At 40.5% G+C, this 27647-nt stretch overlaps 1 protein-coding gene across 4 annotated transcripts in view; it reads right to left on the reverse strand.

Annotated features, from left to right (window-relative positions):
- Nucleotides 1-27647, reverse strand: part of GRID2 (glutamate ionotropic receptor delta type subunit 2) — a 1502079-nt gene that overhangs the window by 751299 nt on the left and 723133 nt on the right. For all 4 annotated transcript variants that reach the window (XM_080647673.1, XM_080647670.1, XM_080647671.1 and 1 more), the window contains one exon: nt 22419-22624. In XM_080647673.1, the coding sequence (XP_080503799.1) occupies nt 22419-22624 (206 nt within the window). The remainder of the gene's footprint in view (nt 1-22418; nt 22625-27647) is intronic.

Here is a 27647-nt window from a genome sequence, read left to right on the forward strand (position 1 = left end):
ATTAATTATTATTATTACTTCAACAACTAATGTGCCTCTGGCAGGGGGGCTGAGAAATGCCTGTTAGAGTTTACATATATGTATTAAATGCTAAACTCCTCAGTGACTTATACTGAACAGTTATTTATATTATTAGGCAACATCTGTTACCAAATTTTTATATTCTCCTAATGGCAATAATTCTGAAATTCAGACAAAAGTTTTTTAGATATAAATTTAAGATCTAAAGCAGAGCAGGCCAATATAACTTTCTGTGCTCTCCAATGTGATCTGGGAGCTAGTTAGAAATACAACATCTCAGGTTCATATCTACAGAATCAGAATTTGCATTTTAACAAAATCTCCAGATTAGTATGCATATTAAAGCTTGAGAAGCAGTGTTTCTTAAACTTGTCTGCATCTTACCATCAGTCACCAGAGGATGTTTTCTAAAATACCAATGCCTGTGCTCTATCCCAGAAGTTATGATTAAGGTTCAGGCATGGGATCTAAGCTTAGGTAAGTTTCTTTCTGACTCTAGGTCCTTGACTTCCCTTTTTATAGAGCATTTACCTTAGAACACTTGCAATGGTAAATTCTTGCTCTGCCCCTTTAAGATGTACTAGTAAATGTTCTCCCAGCCTCTTGCCAATTTCACAACCTAGGAATGTCTTTCTCAAGACCTGGGAGCCATCACTTTGAGTAATAATGGAGGGAGATAGATGCTCCATCTCCAGATCTCTGTGGTTAGGTAGGGGGCTAACTTTGGTAACCACAAATTACCAAACACAGATGGGCTGATCACACTGACCAGCTATAAGGGCCTTCAGGACTTTTTGACTAACTTACCTCAGGGCACTCTCCTTAAAAATGATTTAATGGGAAGTAGGCATACAAGCTACTTTTTAGTCAGGAATATAAAATTAGGATGATTTTTTTCACACCTGTTCCATACCTATTGCGAAAATATAGCATAGCACACCATTAACTATTGTTTAGACTTGGCTTTGCTATCACTTGCTGTGTGACCTGGTGATGATTTTACAACCTCTTTGAGTCTCATTTTTCTTTTTTTGTAAAATGGGCCTAGATGCCGCACTTACTTTATAGTTTTGGTGTGAGGATTTAACATGTTACTATGTCTGTCACATAAGGAAAATTCAATAAATATTAGTTGTTGCCTATGGCAACTACTTTACAATGTTTAGAACCGACTCAGAGTTTTTGCCACCAATTAGTTATGCCTTATTAGTTTGATTTCTTTCTTCTTCTTCTTCTTTTTTTTTTTTTTTTTTACTTTTCATTCATTTTGTGCTAAACATATCAGGCAGACTGATTTGCCCCAGATGGCATGTTTAAAAGAGGTAAGTATTAAGTAGAAACCAATTATACTCTACCAAAAAAAGAAAATTCATGATGAGCATTGCTAGAAAAAATAGTAAAACCACTTGGAAAAGAATGAGTAAATTAACAAAACAAAAAAAAAAATGCAAATCTATTCAATCTAGGACAAAAATCTGGATAAATGCATGTACATTATTCTTTTAACTTTTTATCTGTAGAATGAAGATACTACTACTATACCTAACTCATTGGATTTTTTTGAGGATTATACAAGATAACTTAGTGATTAGCATAGTGTCAATACTTGAAAAAAGTCCAATAAATCTTGTCTAGTTGATATTAGGGGAATAGTGAAATGCAAATGCCAGCAAGAAAAACTCATGAGAATCAATTTCAGTGTTTCAAACATTGAACAGTTATAAATCAGTGATTATCAACCAGGGATTATTTTAATCCACCACCACTGATGGGAAAATTTGCCAATATATGGTACTTTTTTTTCCCATTGACACTGTTGTCTAATGGGTAGAGGCAGGGATTCTGTTAGACATATTACAACGCACAGGACAGCCTCCACAACAAAGAATTCTCTGGTCCAAATTGTCCATAGTGCCAAGGCTGAGAAATTTTTGTTCTAAGTAAACACACTTTTGCTTATATCTAAAGTATTAATCCAGTTAATATAATTTAAAAAAATTCGCTAGTCTAGACCAATTATGTAGATATAAACAAAATATAAGAAAAGTTTTGAACTTTTTTTCCGTAAAGCTGGTAACTAGCATTTAAAAGTAGGTTTCTTGCTGGAAATCAGTTGCTTCCCAGCATCTCTTATGTCATCTGCATTATGGTCCCCAGAGGCAGCCTGGTCCTTCTATAGTTACTTTTTTAAAAAAATCTTTATTGTTGAAAGTATTGCAGATGTCCCCCCTTTGCACTCTCCCCAGGTCTTCACCGAACTATTGTCTGTGTCCATGGATTATGCATATATGCATATAAATTACTTTTTAAGCCAGTCTCTCTCCTTGGATGAAACATTTTTTTTTTACTTCATTTTTCCTCCCTGCTTCCCCATGCAGTACACTAAGTACTTACAGAAAACAAATGAATTAGAATCCACTGATTCTACTATAAGTACATTCCATCAAAGTGCAATTGTGCCCCCAGTTACCTTCAAAATTCTCTGTACTTTTATCTTTTCTTACTTTGCTTCTCTCTCCCATTCACATATAAGCTACTTATAAAACTTATTTTCAATGATTCTACATTAACTTTTTCTGTATCTTGCATCTCCAATTTCTCCCTTTCCATCTGATCTCACTTAGAAAATGTCTTCCTTAAAATAAGTTTCTTCCCAAGATACAGTATTATCAGACCCTTGTTTTGCTTCTAAACTTGAAAGACCTACCTACTATTAATCTGCTTATTTGATAACAACTTCTATATTAATTTCCTTACAATCTGTTTTCCTTCACACTATTTTAATAAAATATTTTTCAAAGGTCACTAATGTCATCTCATTGACAAATACAATAGCTTTTCCTTAGACTGCTGGGTTCCATTCCTTCTTTTCCACCAATCTGATGCATGTCTGAATCTAGATGTTCCAGGATAATTTTATGTTTCTGATTTGAAAACATTAACTTCCTTGAAACTCGGTCTTGAAACATGGGATCTAGCTCTGTTGTCCACTTCTCAATGTCAGTACACTCATCCAATCAATTCCCAATATGATTAATTCAAATATCATTTACACTTTCTTCGTTAGCCTGTTCTACAGTTCTAAACATGTGTACAGCTAAAACTTTTAAATTTTTATGAGGCATGAACATTATTCTATGCATTGTCTATACTTACCAAATATAGTCTTCAAAATAACTCTGGAATCATGAATGACTCCATTTTGTAGATGAGGAAAATAAAGCTGAATGATTTTAAGAGGGTTGATCAGGGCTACACAACTATTTAGGCAATAAATGAATCCAAATTCTATGTTCATGCTGTCATTGTCATCTGTATCCTTCTTTAGGTTTGACTTTCAAAGTTTTCTCCTACCAATCTGGTGCCACCTTAACTACCTGACTTGGCATCCTAAAATTTTACTTTAGCTAGCTTGTGTCTCCTGTCTCATCCTGCTCCTTAGGAATTTCCAGATCACTATCGTTATTTCATGCTTCCCTTCATTCATGGATGGATGCCTTTGTACCATATTTCCTTAAATCCAAATCCTAAATATGAGTTTCAAGTATTGACATAAATGTTGCCTCATCAAACAATATCTGTTTTTAAAGTAATTAGTATTTGAAATTAATGGACCCATATGATCATACAATTTTAGTGTTGGGTGGACATATGTAAATTTAACTGTTTATTCCTCTTACGCTATAGTTTTGTGTACTCTGTTAAAATAGGGTTTGCTAGAACAATCAAATGGACCTTCTTAATTTTCTTTGAACAGTTTATTTCCTTCATATTATCTGTATTACAGTGAGAAAAGTATAAATAAAATTGTAACATAGGGTATTAGTTAACTTTTCAACAAAACTTCATGGGGCGACTATGCCTGGAAAACTGGTCCTCTACAAATATAAAATATTGACTTTGTCAGTAAGCACTTAAGGATTTGATTAAGTCTGGGAGACTGAATCACAGTAACTCAGATTGGCAAATAGATTTAGACTCCAGTGCTAACTAAGATCCATTTGCCATGGCTGCCTAGAACAGCAGGGCAGAGTGCAGTGATCTATGTTTTGGTATGGAAATGGAAACTAATGGTACTTGTAGCACGTATTTGCTATTTACCTTCTAACTAAATTTATTAGAAATTGGCATATTAATTAAATTGCTAACTTATTTATATGATGCATACATACCTCCCTAGTGCTTAAAATACAGGGGATCACCATTATCCTAGCCTGAAAAACACAAAGAAGGAGGTGCATCATTTTAAAAATTATTTCACAAAGACCATGCTAAGGCCTGAAAAATTATGCCTGGCATGCTAAAGAGAATACCTTTCCATGTTGGGATGTCCTTGCTTCTACATCTGATGTCTTTAAATATATATATATATATATATATATATATATATATATATATACATATATATATATATATATATATATATCTCCTATATAATAAAAGCCTAATATGCTAAGTGTCAGGTCATCCGGTGACCAGTTGGCCATTCAACCAATCAAAGCGTAATATGCTAATGATATGCTAAGGCCGCTCAACTGCTCGCTATGATGTCATTGACTACCAGGGGGCAGATGCTCCAACGCCAGATGCTGCTGGGGTCCGCCTAATCAGGACTGAGCGAGATGGGCCGGACATGCCCTGGAGCCCTCCCGCAGTCCCTCCCCGGATGGCCAATCTTCCACATTCCTCTCCAGCTGGCCAGCCCCAATTGGCCCCAATCAGGACTGGGAGAGACGGGGCCAGACATGCCCTAGAGCTCTCCCACGGTCCCTCCCCAGCCCTGATCATGCATCGATGGGGTCCCTCGGACTGGCCTGCACCCTCTCACAATCCAGGACCCCTCAGGGGATGTCGAAGAGTGGTTTTGGCCCGATTTTGCAGGTCATTCCCTTCGGGAGGGCACCAGACGCAGGGCTCCCAGCTGGTGAGTGCTGCTGCAGTGGCATGAGCCTCTCCTGATCGGGACTGATTGGGTGCAAGCCCGTGGCAGGTGCAGTGGGAGCGGCAGGTAGGAGCTGCAAGTGGTGTTGGGCTGCAGGTTTTGGCTCGATCCCTGCAGGCTATCCCGAGGGATCTCACCTGGGCATGAATTCATGCACCGGGCCTCTAGTCCTATATAATAAAAGGCTAATATGCAAATCGACTGAATGGTGGAATGATCAGTCACTATGATGTGCACTGACCACTAAGGGAAAGATGCTCAATGCAGGAGCTGCCCCCTGGTGGTCACAGGAGGAGCACCGCTCAGCCAGAAGCCAGGCTCATGGCTGGCGAGCACAACAGCGGTGGTGGGAGCCTCTCCTGCCTCCGCGACAGTGCTAAGGATATCTAATGGGAAGAGGGCCTAAGCCGGCAGTCAGACATTCCCCAAGGGCTCCCGGACTGTGAGAGCGCAGGCTGGGTTGAGGGACCCCCTTGAGTGCACAAATTTTGTGCACCGGGCCTCTAATATATACATATATATATGTATATATTAGAGGCCCATTGCATAAATTCGTGCATGGGTGGGGTCCGGCCAGCCTGACCAGGGGGAGGGGACATGGGTGGTTGGCCAACCTGCCTGCTGGTTGAACTCCAGGTCAAGGGGACAAATTGCATATTAGCCTTTTATTATATAGAATATGCACTGAGGGGCCAGATTATTATGCATTCAGAGATCATAATAATCTGGCCACTCAGTGTGTGTGTGTGTGAGGAAGGGAGGAAGGGAGAGGGAAAGAAACATCAGTGTTGAGAGAGAACCATTGATTGATTGCTTCCTGCACACCTCACATGGGGGATTGAGGCCCCACAACTCAGGCATGTGGCCTGATGGGGAATTGGGGAATCGAACTGTGACCTCCTGGTTCATAGACTGACACTCAACCACTGAGTCACATTGGCCAGGCTGATGTCTTTCTTTCCTAAGTCAGTAATAGACAAACATTGTCAAATTCTAATCTTCAAATTTATCATTAGGACTATGATAATTAATTCCTTTGTTTTTATTTTGTGAATATAACTTAGTGGAGAGAAAAACAATGTAAATTTAATCACTGTTAGATTCATGCATATTCTAGACTTGCTTTGATAAGACTATAGCACGTTATAGTAAGAATGTTTTGAAGGAGCCAAGACTTCTCTGTTACCCCATAAGAAATAAAAGTTTGGTTTACTTCTAGATATGGATAATCTTACACATAATCTACACACTTTATTTGCTTAAATTTAGGTAGCAACTATGTTTTCTTTATTTTCAATTCCCCTTTGGAAGTTGAGGAAAATAACTTAACTGTTTCCTTTCTTCTGGTTTTATTATTTTGCATTTTATGTTTACAACCTTTCCTTATTAGTCTGCATATTCCTTGGGGGCTAAAGCCATGTATCATTCATGATTGTATTCCTAGCAACACTCTCCACATTGCCTTGCACAAAATAGCTTTAAACATGCTGTCTGAACGAATGAATAAATGAATAATGAATTAGAGAAGGACTTCAATTCTCTTGACTTGAAGGTTAAAGCAATTGTGATTTTATATTTCAAATAAGAGTACAATTCTCACTTTTGTTTGGGTATTTTCTTATTTAACTTTGTTTTAATAAATGAATAGAATGAAAATGTTGAACCCATTCAAAAACCTAATAGAAAAGAAAAACTAGCAAATTAGATATTGCAAAGGCAAAAACTGTTAAATGAACTTTAGACTATTCGATTTAGAAGCAAACTGTCCAACAACATCAGTTTCCCAAATCAGTGGTCAGAGGAGAGAGGTGAGTTGAATCTGTCTTATTTGGAAGTTTAACTCATTGGGACCTAATTCTCTGCCTCATACCCATCTTCAGGAGAACTTTCTGAGAGCTCAATAGAGCTCCAATCAGAAAAACAAAGCCTGTGATCCAGTTTCATTCTTTTGTATATGGCTTTCCAGTTTCCCCAGCACCACTTCACATCTGTTAGAGTGGCTATTATTAACAAGACAAGCAATAACAAGTGTTGGAGAGGTTATTGAAAAAAGGGTGGGAATGTAGACTGGCACAACCACAATGGAAAGCAGTCTGGCGAGTCCTCAAAAAAAAAAATAGGAATAGAGCTACCATACAACCCAGCAATCCCTGTCCTGGGTATATACCCAAAAAACTTAAAAATGTATTCACAAAGATATATGCACTGCTATGTTCATTGCAGCATTATTCATGGTGGCCAAGACATGGAAACAACCAAAGTGTCCTGTGATAGAGGATTGGATAAAGAAGATGTAGTACATATACACAATGGAATATTACCCAGCCATAAGAAAGGATGAAATAGCACCATTCACAACATGGATGGACCTTGAGAACATTATGCTAAGTGAAAGAAGTCAGTCAGAAAAGGCTAAAAACTGTATGATTTCACTCATATGTGAGATATAAAACAGAAACTCCTCAACATAAACAGCAGTGTGGTAGTTGCCAGAGGGAAGGGGGTTGGGATGAAAGGAATCCTAATATATGGTGACTAGAGAAGATTTGACTTTGGGTGGTGGGCACACAGTACAATATTAGAAATCTTGTAACATAAAAAACCACACCTGAAACCTATAAGATCATATTTACCAATGTCACCCAATAACTTTAATTTAAAAAAGAAAGAAAAGAATAGCCTGATGCCCTTTCAGGCCTCATTACTAAAGGCAAGAGCTGTCATACATGATCTTGATCAAGAGGAAAGTAAAATAAATTTGAGACTTTCTCACTTGCAAAAATTAATTTCCAAAGCTCTGGGTTGGCTAGTAACAGAGCTGCCTTTCAAATTCAATACATGACTAAAGGAAAAAAAAAAACAAATCAAAACTCAGATTTGAAAGCAGTTCAATAATTGATAACTATGATATAAGAAAATGTCAAGTGAGCCAGGAATGAATGTTGCCTGTTAGAGATCTTTTTTCAAGTGCAGTTAAATTAAAATTATTTTTTCTCATAGAATTCCATGCTATTGTAAAAACCATCCTGTATAATAAAAGGCTAAATGCAAATGTCCCCTCAACCTGGAGTTAGACTGGGAGTTTGATCAGGGGGCAGGGCTGGCCTGCCAACCACCTGCAGACTCTCCCCCTGGCCATCCCCACCCCCCAATCAGCCCCTTCCATCCCAATCAGGGGCGGGGCTGGCAGGCCAACCTCCCATATCCCCTCTGCCCAGCTGGCCTAGCCCAATCGGCCCTGATTGGGGCAGACCGGCCAGACCCCACCCATCCACAAATTCATGCACCAGGCCTCTAGTATCCATATAAACAGTTAAATTTTTGAGGGACTGGTTATTAGCTTCTACTTGATGATCCATATTATTGGGCCCCTAGAAAGAGTTACAATTTTATTATAGAATCCAGCACCATTAACTTTTGTTACCATGGGATCATAGAAATATTTTTATTCCAGTGACATCATCAATATAGTCTTTCATTCTCTCCAAAATCATATGCTCATGTTAAAGAGAAAAAAAATGCAACAGACACAAGAGGCTCTACAGGAGTAATGAATGGTCCTGTACTTCCAAATCTACTACCTACCATTTTAATCATTGGTGGTGAAAACTTTTAACATTATTTTCCATGTAAGAAACACTGATCCTGTGTTGAAATGAACAGCAGACACCATATCTATGTATATAAATATATATATATAATATTTGCAAATTAGGCTGGGACACTGCAACAGTCACAACCAGCTCAGGAGGAGGGGCCTGGTGCAGGCCCAGAGCCTGAGAGAACAACAGATAGGGTGGCCTGTGCCTGGCCCCAGAGCCGGAGAGAACAACACGCAGGGGGGCCAGCCCCCAGCCCCAGCCCCACGGCTGCAGCACTGGGCTGCTGGGGCCAGAGAGGAGACACAAACCTGCAGGGGGGCTGGGTTCGATTCTGATCAAGGGCATGTACCTAGGTTGCAGGTTCCTCGCTGCCCAGAGCCCAGGTCAGGGCTCATGCAGGAGGCAACCGATCGAAATGTGCCTCTAACATTGATGTTTCTCTCTGTCTTTCCCTCTCTCTTCCATGCTCTCTAAAAATCAATGGGGAAATATCCTCATGTGAGGATAAAAAAAAAAAAAAGAAAGAAAGAAAGAAAGAAATGTCATATCCTATGAAAGAGACATCTTGAAAATGCCTAAAGAAAATTGTCTTTTTTTTGTGCTGAAGGGACTGGAGTCCGTGTTGATGAAAACACCTTGGTGGCTGTGGTGGCCAGCAGTGGCAGCAGCAGCAGGGTGATGGGGGTGATGCCTTCCCCTGATCAGCCCAGTTTCCTCTCGCAGAGGGAGGCCTAAGCCATCAGTAGGACATCCCCTGAGGGCTCCCGGACTGTGAGAGGGGGCAGGCTGCGCTGAGGGACCCCCTCACCCCCCTCGCTGGGGATGCACTGGGCCTCTAGTCCTATATAATAAAAGCCTAATATGCTAAGTGTCCAGTTGTCTGGTGACCGGTTGACTGTTCAACCAATCAAAGCATAATATGCTAATAATATGCTAAGGCCGCTCAACTGCTCGCTATGACGTGCACTGACCACCAAGGGGCAGTCAGTTGACTGGTCGACAAGTCACTGTGATGTGTACTGACCACCAGGGTGCAGACGCTCTGACCCGTAGGTTAGCTTGCTGAGGGAAATGGGCCAGATAGGCCCTGGAGCCCTCCCGCAGTCCCTTTCCAGCCCCGATCATGCACTGGTGGGGTCCCTCGGCCTGGCCTGCACCCTCTCACAATCTGGGACTCCTTGGGACATGTTCGAGAGCTGGTTTTGCCCCAATCCTGCAAGCAACACCCCTCGGGAGGACACCAGACGCAGGGCTCACAGCTGGTGAGAGCTTCTGTGGCAGCGCAAGCCTCTCTTGATCAGGACTGATTGGGTGTGAGCCCGGGGCAGGGGCAGTGGGGCCATGATGAATGGGAGCGGCAGGTAGGAGCTGCAGGTGGCTTTGGACTGTGGGTTTCAGCTCGATCCCCTTAGGCCACCTCGAGAAACCCCACCCATGCACAAATTCGTGCACTGGGCCTCTAGTTTAAAAGAAAAAAGAAAAATTTTAGAAAAGACATAGTGTACGTTTCATGATCTTGGAAGAAGAAGCTTTCTTTTAAAAAATAGACAAAAGGTGGTAACTATAAAGAAAACATATTAATAACTTGGACTACATTATAAATAGGAATTTATGTTCATCAAAATCCACTATTTATAGAATGAAACAACAAACAATGGGAGGACGCATTTAAAATAGATTCATTTGGCAATTGACTCTTACCATCCTATCTAATAAAAGAGTAATATGCAAATTAGCCAATCAGGAGCGAGTATGCAAATTAACCCAAACAAGATGGCTGCCACTACAGAGTGAGCAGGAGGCTTGGGTTTCCCTGGAAATGGAGGAAGCCAAGCTTTCCGCACACCCTGGCTGGATGAGGACTCCACTCATGGCTACAAAGTTTCAATTATAGAAGATAAATAAATCCCAACAAAAATGGCGGCAGCCACAGAGCTGGAGAGAGCAGGAGGCTAGGGTTGCCCCTGGCGATGGAGGAAGCCAAGCTTCCACAGCCCTGGCCTGACTTGGCCTCCGCTCCCAGCTACGAAGTTTCAATTATAGAAGATAAATAAATCCCAGATACCAGGGCCTCCGCGCTGGGGGGTGTGGCCGGCCTGCAAACCACCATAGGCCCCTGGCCCAGGCCGCCCCCATGCCCCAAGGGAACCCCCAACCTGATCCTGGAAACCCTTCAGGTCAAACCAGCTTTACTTGCAATATCAAAAGTGCTAAACACAATACCTTCAAAGGAGCTTCTTATGATTAGAATTAGTGCATAAAAAGATGACAGGATGATCACACAACATTAAAAAGGCAGTGTATCGCATCCAATTTTGAATAAAATAGTGACAGAAATCATTTCAGCATTAAATACTAAAGCATTCAATGTGCTAAAATAAAAATACACGTGATTTTATATGTTTTTGCACATAGGCGTCAACTAGGAACACATTCATTCATCATCTCTAGGACTTATTTTTCCAACCAGTTTAATATAAAATTAGGTTAGATTTTTTGCACCTCTTTCTTCAGTAAATTATTAGTTATAAATTCAATGCTTTGGCTATATTCTTTTGACAGTAAAATATGTTGTTATCTAGAATAAAAAATTTGCTGTTTCTTTAAATGAAGGTCCAAATGAGGTCTTTTAATCTTATTTATTTAATAAAAATCCTATCTAATAAAAGAGTAATATGCAAATTGACCGTACCTCCCCTATACCCACAAGCCACACCCACCAGCAATTAGGAGCAAGTATGCAATTAACCCAACCAAGATGACTGCGGCCACGGAGTGAACAGGAGGCTTGGGTTTCCCTGGCAATGGAGGAAGTCAAGCTTCCTGCACACCCTGGCCGGGCCTGGACTCCACTCAAGGCTACAAAGTTTTAATTATAGAAGATAAATAAATCTCAACAAAAATGGTTGCAGCCACGGAACGAGCAAGAGGCTTGGGTTTCCCTGGCAATGAAGGAAGCCAAGCTTCCTGCACAACCTTGCTGGCCCAGGCCTCCACTTCCAGCTACAAAGTTTCAATTATAGAAGATAAATAAATCCCAGATACCAGGGCCTCCACTTGGGTTGACAGGGCACGTGACTGGCCTGCAAACCACCACAGGCCCCTCGCCCAGGCCACCCCACACCCCAAGGGAACCCCCACCCTGATCTGGGACACCCTTCAGGGCAAACCAGCTGGCCCCCACCTGTGCACCAGGCCTCTATGCTATCTAATAAAAGAGTAATATGCAAATTGACCATCACTCCAACACACAAGATGTCTGCCCCCATGTGGACACAAGATGGCCACCACAAGATGGCCAGCAGGGGAGGGCAGTTGGGAGGGATCAGGCCTGCAAGGGAGGGCAGTTGGGGGTGATCAAGCCTGCAGGGGAGGGCAGTTAGGGGTGACCAGGCTGGCAGAGGAGGGAAGTTGGGGCTGACCAGGCCTGAAGGGAAGGGCAGTTGGGGGGGGCCCAGGCCTGCATGGGAGAGCAGTTGGGGGGGGGACCAGACCTGCAGGGAAGAGCAGTTAGGGGTGACCAGACCTGCAGGGAAGAGCAGTTAGGGGTGACCAGACCTGCAGGGAAGGGCACTTAGGGAGAAACAGGCTGGCAGGGGAGTAGGTAGGCATCAATCAGGCTGGCAGGGGAGTGGTTAGGGGGTGATCAGGCTGGCAGGCAGAAGTGGTTAGGGACAATCAGGAAGGCAGACAGGCAAGCAGTTGGGAGCCAGCAGTCCTGGATTGTGAGAGGGATGTCTGACTGCTGGGATCGGGTCTAAACGGGCAGTCGGACATCCCTCGAGGGGTCCCAGATTGGAGAGGGTGCAGGCTGGGCTGAGGGACACACATGCCCATGCATGAATTTCATGCACCGGGCCTCTAGTTAATATATATAGAACTCATACAAACCATGAGAAAAAGAAAAATGACTTGACTAGGCACTCCAGAAAAGAAAATATCAAAAAATCAACACATACACAAAAATAATCTATCACAAAAATGCAAACTGAGAACAACATATGAATTTAATACATACCTACAGGCATAAATAAAATTAAGATGAAATAATAAGTATTGGTGAGGTATTAGACAATTGAAATAACTCTAGTTGCTACTAATAGGAAGTTAGTATCAATAGTTTTGAAAACTGGCTATTAGTTAGCATTAATAAATAGCATATCTTATGCATAACTCTTGAGTTAGAAATTCCATTCATAGATATTCACTCAACCAAAATACATACGTACAAAAAGAGATGTGCAGCCGAAACCGGTTTGGCTCAGTGGATAGAGCGTCGGCCTGCAGACTGAAGGGTCCCGGGTTCGATTCCGGTCAAGGGCATGTACCTTGGTTGCGGGCACATCCCCAGTGGGAGGTGTGCAGGAGGCAGCTGATCGATGTTTCTCTCTCATCGATGTTTCTAGCTCTCTATCCCTCTCCCTTCCTCTCTGTAAAATATCAATAAAATATATTTAAAAAAAAAAAAGAGATGTGCATAGAACCACTATTTGTAATATGCAAAAGTGGAAAAACAATCAACATAAGTTATAGAAACTGTGGCTTATCATACAATGAAATACTTTTAGCAATACAAATTAATGATTTTTTCCTACATGTGAAAATTAGTTGAGTTGTACACATAATAAATGCACTATTTTTATGTATAACATATTCCAATAAAAGTTTACTTTAGAAATGCATAGCAGTCATTTACAAACATTCTATTATTAGAGAAACCTTTATGCAATGGCTATATTGTGGGGAAAAATATTGTCATATATTTCTTTTTAAAATATCATTATGCTGGCCTCATATTAAAAACTAGAGGCCCGGTGCACGAAATTTGTGCACTGGGGGGGGGGATGTCCCTCAGCCCAGCCTGCACACTCTCTAATCTGGGACCCCTCGGGGAATGTCCAATTGCCAGTTTTAAACCAGCAGTCAGACATCCCTCTCACAATCCAGGACTGCTGGCTCCCAACTGCTTGCCTGCCTGCCTGATTGCCCTTTACTGCTTCTGCCTGCCAGCCTGCTCACCTTCTAACCACTCCCCTGCCAGCCTGATCGATGCCTAACCACTCCCCTGTTGGCTCAATTTTTCCCAACTGCCCTCCCCTGCAGGCCTGGTTCCCCCCTAACTACCTTCCCCTGCCAGCCTGGTCACCCCCAACTGCCCTACCCTGCAGGCCTGGTCACCCCGAACTGCCCTCCCCTGCTGGCCTGATTGCCCACAACTGTCCTCCCCTGCCGGCCATCTTGTGACCATGTGGGGGTGGGACCACAAGGGGGCCGCCACCTTGTGTGAGGTTGTGACGGTCAATTTGCATATTACCTCTTTATTATATAGCATTGTGCATTGCATAATATCTCCAAATAATTCCTTTTTAGTGACAATTGAGTTATTTAAGTAGCTATTAACTACCTATCACAGTAACTTGAATATTCAGGGTACCCTTTTGATGACAAAGAATCTTTCTTCATCCATGGAGACAAGATGCCATCACTTGTTTCATATTCCTTCCTAAAGGCTTATTTCTGTCAAGCTGCTTACATATTCGAGGTAAGTAACTTTGCCTTTTTGTTGTTTGACAAGATTGAAATTCTCCATTATTGCATACAGCGTGTTTAAGAAATAAGAATTAATGCACTTTTCTTATTGCAGAACCAAAGACTTTCATGTAACAGTAAGGTTCCTTTATGAAAACTTGAAAAAATTCAAATGGAAAATGATATTCATTATCATATAAGTAATACAACCTCCTGTTTTTAAATATTTGGTTTTCTTATTTCAAACCTGCAAACTAAATGCTGTGACCAATTTATATACGATATTTGTGTCCTTTCTGGAAATGGTATAACTTACATAGAATCTAAAACAACATTTTTCTTATGTAAAAAAATACTGTTTTTCAAAATATCATCCCAATGTATATTTAAAATCAAACCATGTGAGCACCCCTGTTTCACCATATTTATTTCAAGGACACTTATAGGTACACTGTGTTACCAATTTCTACCAATATAACAGCAGTTGATTTACTCAGCAGCACAAAAATGCACTGTTTTTTCTTAAAGCTTTGAAACTCTTGTATGAGAGGTGGCGCACTCTCTGTAGACATGTAATGTATTAAATTTCTAAGACTTCAAAGGGAGCATAATTAACTCAATGCCACATAATTGCTCCAGGGACAGAAAAAAAAGATAGAAACAGAATTGATATGCCCATTTTGCCCCCTAGAAATTAAATGACAATGCTAAGTGAGTAATTTTGTTTTTAAACCTTAAACTTTTGACTTTTAAGTTAATACATCCCTTGAATATTTCAACAACTTTCCATGCCAACTTACAAATTACAGGAAGCAGTAAAGGTGGGAATTCCACTATTCCCCCTTTTTGACCACAATTTCTCCCTCCATTTCTTCCTCTTAGATGCTTACTGAACCTGACTATCACTGCCCTCCTCATAACCTTTAGTTCCTCTATCTTTCCTATTATCCCAATCCATCAGTTTCTTTCTAGCTTCACTTGCCTTTCTATCCATCATATAATCTAAGTAATTTCTGCAAATACTTATCTTAGGAACCAACAATGTGCCCCCTTTGACCTGCTGACAACTTACTTTACCAGTTTCACACTGTGAATGGCCCCTACCATCCACTGTCAGCATTTGCTGTAAAGGAGTAGAATGGTGCTGCAGTAAGTTAGAGAGCACTATTGATTAGGTCTAGAGAGACTTTTAATTTTTATAACTGCAAATTGGAACAAAACGTTACACGCTGTACTTTCCAAATCTAAAATGACAGGATTCAATATATTATTTCATAAAAATTGCAGCAGTGGTTCTTAAAAGTACTTTATGCTTGTTTAGTTTTAATCTCTAAAAATCTGAAAGAACATTATGGAACTTCTGACTCAAGAAGGTTAAAGGGAGCAACCCAAAACCGCAACAGAATACAATGGACTGAATAAACCAATAACCATGAGGAACAAAGGTAAAAGGCTATAAGAAAAGTGTTTTAAAATAAATTACTGAAAGAAAAAATAAGTTGAAGCAGTGGTATCTGATGAAGAAGGTAGAAGGAGCCTTAGACTAGATAACATTGTAAGGGGCAGAGCAAAGAGCCGTCTATCCTGCTGACATTTTGATACTTGCAAACACCAAGTCAAATGGAGGGCAGAAGTGAGATCAGGAGCTGAAAAGTAGAGGAGTACAATCAATTTGTCAATTCTTGTCATTCTCAGTAGTTATATTCTATAAATTTATCATGCATACTGAATTAGTAAATACTAAGCCATAGCTTCTAGGGAAAGCACAGGGTTTGGCTTCTTTGTTTGAGAGAGAGAGAGAGAGAGAGAGAGAGAAGGGGAAAGAGTTGTGTTTCAATTCCTTTTAACTGCTATAGTAAAATACTACAGATTGGGTAGTTTATAAAACAACAAAAAATAATTTATCAAGTTCTAAAAGGCTAGACGTCTAAAATCAAGGTGTCAACATGGCCCTCTGGTTGCACACTTCTCCTTATATTTTTACTTGGTGGAAGGGGAGGGGCTATGGAGCTCTATGGAATCTCTTTATTTTTAGAATAGCACTAATCTTATTTATGAAGACTTCACCCTCATGATTTAAGCACCCACAAAGGCCCACCTCCTGATACTATCACATTAAGCAAAATATTTCAACATATGGATTTGCAGGGGTTACAAACATTCAAATAATAGTATCTTAAGTCAATAACAGTGAACTCACTGCCAAGGGCACTAAATTCAGTCCCCAATGAATCTTATCTAGCACACATACTTACTTAGTAAGAGGCAACACAGCCTGCTTGTGTTTAAGAAGACGGATGGCACTTCAGCACTACACTTGGAGGCCATTTCACACAGTGAAATCACCAACAAAAGGCACAAAAAATGCAAAAGGACACTACATAGGCTGCAAAAAGAATACATTTACAATATGAGAGCTGAAATAAGAATGCAGAGCATAGATTTGATCTTATCAGGGAGTATGGGCTGTTGGTAACTCAAATTTTTTAATTCTGCACATTTCTGTGAATGATCATGAAAGCATCTTCAGTGTTGAGTTTACAGTTATAAATAAATTTTAATGAATACATGAATTTGCAAATACAGAATCAGTAAATAAGATGGATCAACTCTACGTAAGTGGTTGTTGATTTTCACAGGTCCTTCTCACACAGTTTCATAAGTACTGTTCCTGAAAGCTGATATTCATACTTATGCCAAAAAAAGTCAAATTCTCTTTGGAAGACCCAAGTGGACTTTCTGGGGTAAAATGGGGCAACTATTGGCATTATTATCCTAGAACAAGGACCACACACAAACACATACAAAATCTAGTACTACCTCCAATTGAATGGCAATGTCCCATTTGCTAAACCTTTTGAGTTCCATGCTGCTTGCTTTTTGAATGAATTGTTGGTAGTACTGAAGGGGTCAGCCTATTCCCTATGTGGGGAAATGCTTCTAGAAGGCATGAGATGAGTTTGAGAACAGCTCATTGAGAAACAGAAACCACTATATATGTCAGAGGACAGTATAGCCAGCTTAGGATGGGGAAGGCAGTGAGTTCACATTCTTTCTGGCATTCCTGCTTCACTGCTTGAGTCTGTAGCATAAACTTTGACCACTGTTTGGACACATAAAATCAGTGATTGTGAAAGACCAGTGAGTGGGAAAAATAGTGGCTGGGTAGAGGAAGGGGGAGGAGTCTCTCAGGAAAATCACAAACATGGGTTTCATGTGGTCGAGAACAAAGACAGAAATAGGGAGAAACCAAGATGGCGGCATAGGTAAACACCTGAACTTGCCGCCTCGCACAACAACTTCAAAACTACAACTAAAAGACAAAACAGACATCATCCAGAACCACAGGAAGAATGGCTGAGTGGAAATTCTACAACTAGAAGGAAAGAGAAAAGCACACTGAGACTCAGAGGAGGTGCGGAAGGCAGAGGTACAGGGGCTCTCGCATGGAGAGGGAGGCGCGTGCACGGAGAAGGCTGGCAACAGAATACGAGGCTGGCTTTTTAAAGCCTGAGGGAGACACAAGCTCCCAACTGCTCTGAACTCCAGTTCAGGCGAGACTCTGGGGACCCAGACACATATGAGGAGAAATTGGACTGTCTGGAAGGGGGTGGAACTCAAGAGTGGCTTTCCCTCAGAGATGCTTGCAGCGATTACTGCGGGACACTGGGACTTGGGGCCTCTTAGGGCAGGGCTGATGGTAAGCCATTGCTGTTAGCTCCACCCCATCCAAGCTGAGCGCAGAGGCTTTTGCATATGAATGGCCTGGTCCTTTGAATTCTAAACTTACCTATCAAACTGCAGCTGAGTCAGTGAGACCCAGAACATCCAAAAGAAGGCCCAAGGCCCCACAGCAGCTTGCATTGCTTCACAGCTGGGCCTCATCTGGGCACCTCCAAAACCCAAACAAAGAAGAGGAATCTGCAGATCTCTCCGTAGCTCCTGCTGGGTGGCCTCAGGCAGAGGCTAAATTAGCACCTCCTTGGAGATCCAAGAGCCAGTGTACCCAGGGGTCAGAGTAGGACCATCCAGATTACAACTCCTCAGATCCATAAGGGACACACTCAGGGAGCAGACTGAGTGAGTACCAAAACCCCACTGAAGCAAGTCTTGCCTCATAAGGGTGTCTCCAGCACAAAAGTTCTCCCAGCATAGACACAGCTGATCCTCACAGCAAATTGGCCTGGAGGTCAATTCCTCCTAGCGATACCAACAACAATCAAGGCTTAACTACAACAAGACTGTGCACACAGCCCACAAAGGGGTGCACCAAGAATGTCCACCTCTCTGGTTGCCTTATTAAGACCTGTGCAAAAGAGCTTCAGTTTTTTTTCTCCCAAAAAATGAATCAATTTTTCCTGTTTCTGATATCCAACTTTAAAAACATTATCTATAATTTATTTTTACTTTTATCACCAAACTTCTCAAGTAGTCAACATATCGAATTCTGTTAATTCCCTCCATGACCCTTTGCAATCTCTCTATTCTCTGCCATTCTTAGGAACCTTTTGGCTCCTCAATTCAAATATCTTTTATGAGTTTCCATTCTAAAATGTTTAACTCTAATAGCTACACTACACTTTGTTCTAGTTACTTCAAACCCATGACATATCATTATCTGGGTTCCCCCCTTACCTTTAAAATTTATTAAGAATATTTTATTATTGGTTCCAGAAAGAAAGGGAGAGGAAGAGATAGACATATCCCATCTAATAAGAGTAATATGCAAATTGACCATACTTCCACTACACCCACCAGCCATGCCCACCAGCCAATAGGAGCAAGTATGCAAATTAACCCAACCAAGATGGCTGTGGCCACGGAGAGAGCAGGAGGCTTGAGTTGCCCCCGGCGATGGAGGAAGCCAAACTTTCCGCCACTCTGGCCTGCCTTGGCCTCCGCTCAAGGCTACAAAGTTTCAATTATAGAAGATAAATAAATCCCAACAAAAATGGCTGTGGCCACAGAGCGAGCAGGAGTCTTGGCTCCAATCAAGGCTACAAAGTTTTAATTATAGAATCCCAGATACCAGGGCCTCCGCTTGGGTTGCTGGGGGGCGTGGCCAACCTGCAAACCACCACAGGCCCATCACCCAGGCAGCCCCATGACCCAAGGAAACCTCCACCCTGATCCGGGACACCCTTCAGAGCAAACCAGCTGGCCCCCACCTGTGCACCAGGCCTCTATTCTATCTAATCCTATCTAATAAAAGAATAATAGGCAAATTGACTATCACTCCAACACACAAGATGGCTGCCCCTATGTGGTCAAAGATCCTGCCCCCATGTGGACACAAGATGTCTGCCACAAGATGGCCAGCAGGGGAGGGCAGTTGGGAGGGACCAGGCCTGCAAGGGAGGGCAGATGTGGACGATCAGGCCAGCAGGTGAGGGCAGTTGGGAGGGATCAGGCCGGCAAGGGAGAGCAGTTGGGGGTGACCAGGCCGGCAGAGGAGGGAAGTTGGGGGCGACCGGGCCTGCAGGGAAGGGCAGTTCGGGAGGACCCAGGCCTGCAGGGGAGAGCAGTTGGGGGGCCCAGACCTGCAGGGGAGGGCAGTTAGGGACAAACAGGCTGGCAGGGGAGCAGTTAGGCATCAATCAGGCTGGCAGGGGAGTGGTTAGGGGGTGATCAGGCTGGCAGGCAGAAGTGGTTAGGGGCAATCAGAAAGGCAGACAGGCGAGCAGTTGGGAGCCAGCAGTCCTGGATTGTGAGAGGGATGTCTGACTGCCCGTTTAGGTCCGATCCTAAATGGGCAGTCGGACATCCCTTGAGGGGTCCCAGATTGGAGAGGGTGCAGGCTGGGCTGAGGGACACCCCCAACCCCCATGCACGAATTTCGTGCACCGGGCCTCTAGTCTATAATAAGAGAGAATCAGTGATCAGCTGCCTCCTGCACGACCCCTACTGGGGATAGAGCCTGCAATCAGAGCATGTGCCCTACACCAGGAATCGAACTGTGTCCTCCTACTTCATAGGTTGACACTCAACCACTGACCCACACTGGCCAGGCTCTCCCTACCTTTTACACTATCATTTACCCCTTGCCTGCATAGTTTTTTATACTTTGCAAAATTAGTAGAGCTCCCTGAGATATCATTTATAGCTCTTTCTAGTTTATTCTTTATAAATTCCCCTTCAGAGATTTCTTCCACATGCAAGCTTTTAAAGACACTCTATGCCAAGAAATCTCTCATCTGTAGACTTTCCTATTACCCCAGCTCTTTCTGGCTATTTTCATCCCACTTTTTGGTTAATGTTCACTGTTTCCCTTTTGTCACCACACATCCACCACTCAACACAGAAATCTGTCTTCTTTTCTAACTCACAAATGAACTTGTTATTGCTAAATTACTAGACTTCTGGGTTTTTCAGTCTAATACACTTCAGCCCTTATTTTACTGGACAATTCATCAGCAATATCATGTTGATATTATTTTCTCCTTTGCTTTGTACACATTTTTCTTTTGTACTTTTTTTTCTACTTTGCTTTCCCCCTACTGCTTAGGTTTTTCTTGGTTTCCTTTGCTAGAACTTACTTCCCTGCCTGTGCCTGGTCTTTAATTGTGCCCTTCCCCTTACCTGACTTACTGTTTCTTTACACACTAGAGTGCTTTAAATATATATGTCTGTCTTATGACCTGAGATCTCTTCAGCATTTGAATCATGTATCCAAATATTTACTGCATATATATTTACTTGAACATGAGGAAAAACTCTGAGGATTAAATAATGTATTCAACATGGCCAACGTACACTTCTTCACCTTCTCCCCAGACCTGCTCTTCCTCATATGTTACCTCATGTCTATCTACTTGCCTCCCCACCTTTGTAAAAGGCTCCATCCCCTTTTTTCTAGGGCATATCCTAGGATATCTTATTAATCCATATTAATGTGTTCAAGTCAATACATTATTCCCCTTTTACTGATGACAAAACCAAGGCTCAGAAATGTTAAGTAATTTGCCAATACAACATCACCAGAAAGTGGCTGAGATAGACTGGTATTTATCTATTACAACCCACATTTATTTTATGAATTTCTACTCTGGACACTAAGTCCAGTTCAAATGTGCCTTCTTAATGAAGCCCTCTCTGATCTCCCCAGCCAAAAATGACCACAGAAGCTTCAACCTGATTTACTTAATTTTAAGATTCCAATTTATATTACATGTCATTGTGTATTTCTCTTCAAACTTCTAGCAGACTTTATGTTTCTTAAAGGAAAGAACCAACTCCTGTCAAATGGGAAATATTCTTTCTATTGTGGAAAAGTCTAGTTGTTCAATTTGCAAGACTAGAAAAGCTTGAAGTTCTATATTTATACTTAAGCTGCACAACAAAGTTCTCTATTAAAATAAAAAAGATAGTATTTATATTTTCCAAAAAGTTTTATTATTCTTAGTGATTTATATTCTGCTTCAGTTCCTTGATACCAATTATATAGTGTCATAGAACTTCTAACACATTCTTAATTTGGAGGATTTATAGCAGTGCTTTGGGAATTAAAGAAAGCATAATAGAGAAGTGAGAAAAAAGCATTACTCAAATAAAGTCACCAAAACACTAATAATAAAACCCATGGAAAAGTATCTAATGTCATGGCCCTATCTAGCACTATATAAAACCAAAAACTTGAAGCAAGGCAAAAATGACTTGACAATAATCCTTTGCAAGGCAATAGCAAGCATTTTAGAACACAGAGATGTGACATCAATCAATAAAAAGCCTTAATTGTATTTTGACAAAGTTTCGAAGCTTCCAGCCAAATGAACAGATATAATAAAAATTTTTAGGATGCGGCATCATAAAGTGTATAGGGGTCATTACTTTGCAGTTTCAGACAGTGTTAATTATTTGTCTTAGTACAGAGTTCACAGAGCAGAACTAAATATGCTATGTTTTTTTGTAAAAGTAATCATGGCCAGGCAACAAATGCCTGATTCAACTAAATCTTTTCTCAGAAGTAAAATTTTAACTTGCAAAAGAATTTAAGGGTTAGTTAGAGAACTTCGCACTTTTGAATTCATTCTTAATTTATTAGTTTCATTCAGATCAATGGCACTTTTATACCCCCATAAGATTTCTTAAAACCATCCTGGCTCTGTGCCTAAATATATATTAATGCAAACATTCTCAGCAATTAAATGGACAGTACTGGGTAAATGCAATGAGCCAGAAATTCACTGTGCTAACCTCTATTAGTGCTGATGAGTTGTGTACTTAATTCCTTCTTGCTGCTCTTAATTTTCAAGTTCTCTGTGAGATCTATTCCAATGCATTTAATTTTAACACCCTGCCCCCAACTCTTGACAAGTTTTCCTTACCTCAGTAATGAAGGATTTGGCTGTGGCGGGATTCATAACAAGGATGGCTCTCCTAAGAGTGTCTCGATAGCGATTCAATTCCTCTATTCTCATGGTATCAAAGAGAGTGGTGATCATTTTATTGATGTTATTTTCTACCTTTTGAAGTGCAACATCCATCCCCTGCTGGGATACTCTGTCCAAAAACTCCTGTATTCCACGGATATCTAGGAACATCAAAATCCCATCAAAGTGTGAATTAGAGCAGAGAAGGGAGACAAAAATGATTTCATTTATATCAGAGTAGTTTATTGTTCAACATTGTAGGCTGTCTAAAACTGCTAACCGAGTAGCAGGTGAAACTTTCAAATATGTTTAAGATTTAGCATGATTTACTGTGTTTAAGTAAAAACTGCAGAGATTATTATTTTTAAGGTGAATTTCTTCTTCTTCACTGGACAGTCTCACCTGTGGAAAATGTTAGGCTAGGATCATCTCACTTCCCTAATGCAGTTGTCAGATAAGGAAAGTACACTTCTGATTTTTCCTCAGCATTAAAGAAGTGATATCAACCTCAGGTAAAACATGAATATCATTAATGAAAGAACTAGAATCAAGATTGCTAACATTTATTAAAATAAGGCAACAATATCACTACTACTAGTAAACTTGACATTTACAATCTAAATGGAAAGAGAGTTTTGAGAGGTTATCTTCAAAGGGTCTCAGGTCACTTAGGCCACGAATAAAATAGCTTTGTTTTTGTCTATTTTATAAGAACCACCACCTTAGCTCAAATTGGCAAACAGGGGAGGAGATAGTTTTCTTATCAGGAGTATAAGGATTGTACTTTGTATATAAAACAAAATTTAACTACTAGTAAATATTCATACACCCATTAAGAAAAAAGTAAGTTCTGAAAGATTGTCAGAAAAATATTATGTCCATTTTACTTTTAAATAAAGAGGATAAATTCCAGTCTAAATAAAGTGTTTACAGATTTATTCCTGGATGTATATTCAAGTATCAATAAATGTCTGAAATGTTACCAATATTTCTTCCTGGTACCACATTGGCTGTTTATAGAAGGGATTTAACATTGATAAGTATAATTGGAAAATATATTTTAGAATATAAACTTAATATAGCAGATTTGCTTTTACTATATAGCAAACTACATGTTTTCTGCATATGTTCATGCCATAAAATGTTTTAAAGGAGAAAACTAGTTAAGGATAAGAAGTAAATAGGATTGTGGTATTGTCAATGGACTATATAAAAATTCTTAATTGTATGTGATTGCATACATGCAAAATTTGTCTCTCAAGGGAAAGAATTAGTTCACGTGTTTTTTAATACATTAACAATTTTTAATATATTTTATTGATTTTTTACAAAGAGAAGGGGAGAGGGATAGAGAGTTAGAAACATTGACGAGAGAGAAACATTAATCAGCTGCTTCTTACACACCCCCACTGGGGATGTGCCCGCAACCAAGGTACATGCCCTTGACTGGAATTGAACCTGGGATTCTTCAGTCTGCAGGCCGACGCTCTATCCACTGAGCCAAACCGGTCAGGGCAATACAGTAACAATTAAAAGCAATATATAAACCCATAGAACAAGAAAACAAATAGTCACAAACTTTGAAATTGACAATTACTCATAACAAACTTTATACTTACAAGGTTACAAATTAATTTAAAAAATTTGCTTCCTTATTAGTTTTATTTAAAAATAATTGCTGATATAGAATAGATAACTATATAAATGCTACCTTATATTCCTTATTCCTAATTATATTATAAACCCAGGATGTCAGAATCATAGCAGCTTAAAAGAACAAAGCCCCATCTAAAGCAGAACAAGAGATAAAAGAATGGGAATAATCAATGTATTACGTACTCATTAAATATCCAATTCTGAAAGTACCTAAGGGGGTAAGATACGCAGGAGTGGATTAAACAAAGGGTAGATCTGATGCAATTTCACAGATATGGTAGACATGTAACAGAACCATGCACACTAAAGCAGATCTTCTCAAACGTTGGTGTGAATCAGAATCACTTAGAAATCTTATTAAAAAAAAAAAAAAAAAAAGCCCAGAATCAATATGCCTTTAAAATACATGTCCAGAAGATCTTTGATTTTGAATTGTTTTTTTATTTCATTTTTCAGTTTAAATCACTTCTATGTGAATCTAAATATAAAAAAGGGGGGCATCTGTAATACTTATTTTATGGATTTTTTTTCTTTATTGATTAAGGTATTACATATGTGTCCTTATTGCCCCATTGCCCCCACCCCTTCCCCACTTATACCCTCACACCCCTGGTGTCTGTATCCATTGGTTAGGCTTATATGCATGCATACAAGTCCTTTGGTTGATCTCTCCCTCTTACCCCTGCCTTCCCCTACCTTCCCTCTGAGGTTTGACTGTCTGTTCCATGCTTCTCTGTCTCTGGATCTGTTTTTCTTTATCAGTTTATATTGTTCATGATATTCCACAAATGAGTGAGATCATGTGATATTTATCTTTCTCTGACTGGCTTATTACTTTTAACACTAAAGATAAATTAAAAAATAAATATAAAACAAAATAAAAAATACACTGAAATAAGTAAAGATGCTCAGAAAACACTGTGTGACCAGAGCATAGGCTCCAGATCTGTATGCTTTAGGAAATGCTCTGTTCTCAGAAATAATGTATCAGTGCAATTTCATATCTTAACTTTGATGTTCCAAAAATATTTATTGAATACGGGATAGGGTGTTGTATACAAGGAATACAACAGTGAATACCCTTCGCCACATTGAGACAGACAATAAACAAGTAAACAACAAATACATACAAATCACATCAGGGCTTGAAGGAAACAGTAAGGGTATCCTGGGAGATAATGCCAGGGCAGGGAGGGGTATCTATTTTAGTTAGAATACTCAAGGAAAGTTTCTCTGGAAAACTGGTTTTTAAACTGTTGGAAAGGATGAGAAGACATCACCTAGACCAGTGGTCGGCAAACTGCGGCTCGTGAGCCACATGCGGCTCGCGAGCCTTGGTTTGCCGCCGCTCTGTTGACTAATGAGTTTGCCCACCCCTGGGATAGGGGCTTAATCACAAGGAACAACAACAGCCTGTAATTATTGGAATGGAGAGTCACAGAGAGATAGGAAGTGAAGACAACAGCATGGAGAAAATGCCCCAGGGCCGCAAAGAGCTAGAGTTTGAAGGTGAAGGATTCCAGTGTGGCTGTGGCCCAGTCAGTAAGGAGGGCAGAGGTAGGTGAAGCTCCCTATGGAGTGTGGGTCAGACTATGTGGGCCCCGGTGAGACACAGAGAGGTTTTGCTTTTATTCTGAATACGGTTTTTACCTATTGAAAATTTTAAGTGGAGGATCAAAGTGGATGACAGGCTATGTATGCAGTATGAAAAGCAGTTTACGTCTGAGAGTGACTGGTTAAGATAGTCCTATTCAAATGGAGTTTGTAAATGATGTCCCCTTGATTTAAAACATTCTGACAGTTTTTAGCTTTTATTTTTGAACAGAAGGTAAGTTTTATATGTATAGTTATTGGGCCAGAAAAGTGATGTGATAAAATATCCTTATTCTGCTTCCTTATTCTGGAATTCTGGTTATCATTGCCTAATACATGTTATTGTAAAAAATTTTAAAAAATAATTTTTTGTCCTTTTTATTAATTTATTGGGCTGATAGGAATGAAAAAAATACAGTTTTAAGGTGCACAATTCTACAACATATCATCTGTATACTGTATTGTGTGTTCACCACCACAAGTCAAGTCCCTATCACCATTTATCACCCCTAGATCCTCCTAAATCTCCATCCACTCTCCAACCCCTGGCAATCACCATAAAATATTTCTGATCTCTAAGCAAAGAAATATTTATTTCACAGATGTCTTATAAGATTAGATTAGTGAGGGTGTGTGTGTGTGTATGTGTGTGTGTGTGCGCGCCTATCAATCACATGGTAGTGGCTATTATCCTATATAATAAAAGGATAATATGCAAATTGGCCCTAACTGGTCACTATAATGCACACTGACCACCAGGGGGCAGATGCTCAATGCAGGAGCTGCCCCCTGGTGATCAGTGCGTTTCCAAGGGGAGCTCTGCTCAGCCAGAAGCCAGCTCATGGCTGGCCAGCACAGCGGTGGTGGCGTGAGCCTCTCCCACATCTGTAGCAGCACTAAGGATGTTCAACTAATGGCTTAGGCCCACTATCCCTGGGGAGCGAGCCTAAGTCATCAGTCAGACATCCCCCTAGGGCTCCCGAGCTGCCAGAGGGATGTCTGGCTGCCAGCTTAGGCCCAATCCCCCAGGGAATGGGCCTAAGCCAGCAGGTGGACATCCCCTGAGGGGTCCTGGACTACGAGAGGGCGCAGGCCGGGCTGAGGGACCTCTCCCCCGCTCCCCATGAGTGTACAAATTTTCATGCCTGGGCCTCTAGTTATTAATAATAGTACATAACTACTTGTTAAGAGTAACTTCCCCCATCCATTAGGAGAGAATTGCTTAAAATTGAATGATGGCTAGCTACCCAAAATAGTAAGCATAATGTTTTAGACTCTTGGAACGCAGGAGTTAAATAAAAATAGCTTTGCTTCTTTGAAAATAACATCAAACATCCATGATATGTGGCAACTGGTAAGTTTGATGTGAGAAGAATCTGAACCTATTTGCTGCTCTGTGGAAAATCATCATTAAAAGAGCATGGGCCTTTGGTTTTGTTAATTCATGAACATAATCAACCATTGCAATTATTTAACTACATTATCTGTATGCCTATTAGTTAGCAGGAAATGAAAATAAAGGTTACAGAAATAAAAAAGACAATACATGGTGCCTGACCTCAAGGAGTTTCCAGGCCTGTGGGTGTGACTAGTGCTGTTTATTGATAGCAGAAAATTAAATAGTAGTTTCAGGTCAGTAGTTCTCAGCCATTACTAATTCTATTGACCAGATAATTGTATAACAAGTAGTCGAAGGAAGGTTCATTAAGTAAGTTATTAAAAATAAAACTAGGGGAAAAATGAAGACTCTTTTTCTGTGCACTATAAAGGAACTGTGGTACCCAGGATAATGACCTGCCAAAGATGCCCAAGTCTTAATCCCTGGAATCTGAGAATAAGCTAGGTTACCTAGAAAAGTGGAATTAATGCTCCAGATCACATTAAAGGTCTTTATCATGTGAGCTTAAGATGCGGTGAGAGCTTGTATTATTTGGG

The sequence above is a fragment of the Plecotus auritus genome (genome assembly GCF_963455305.1).
Source record: "Plecotus auritus genome assembly, chromosome: 1".
NCBI lineage: Eukaryota > Metazoa > Chordata > Mammalia > Chiroptera > Vespertilionidae > Plecotus > Plecotus auritus.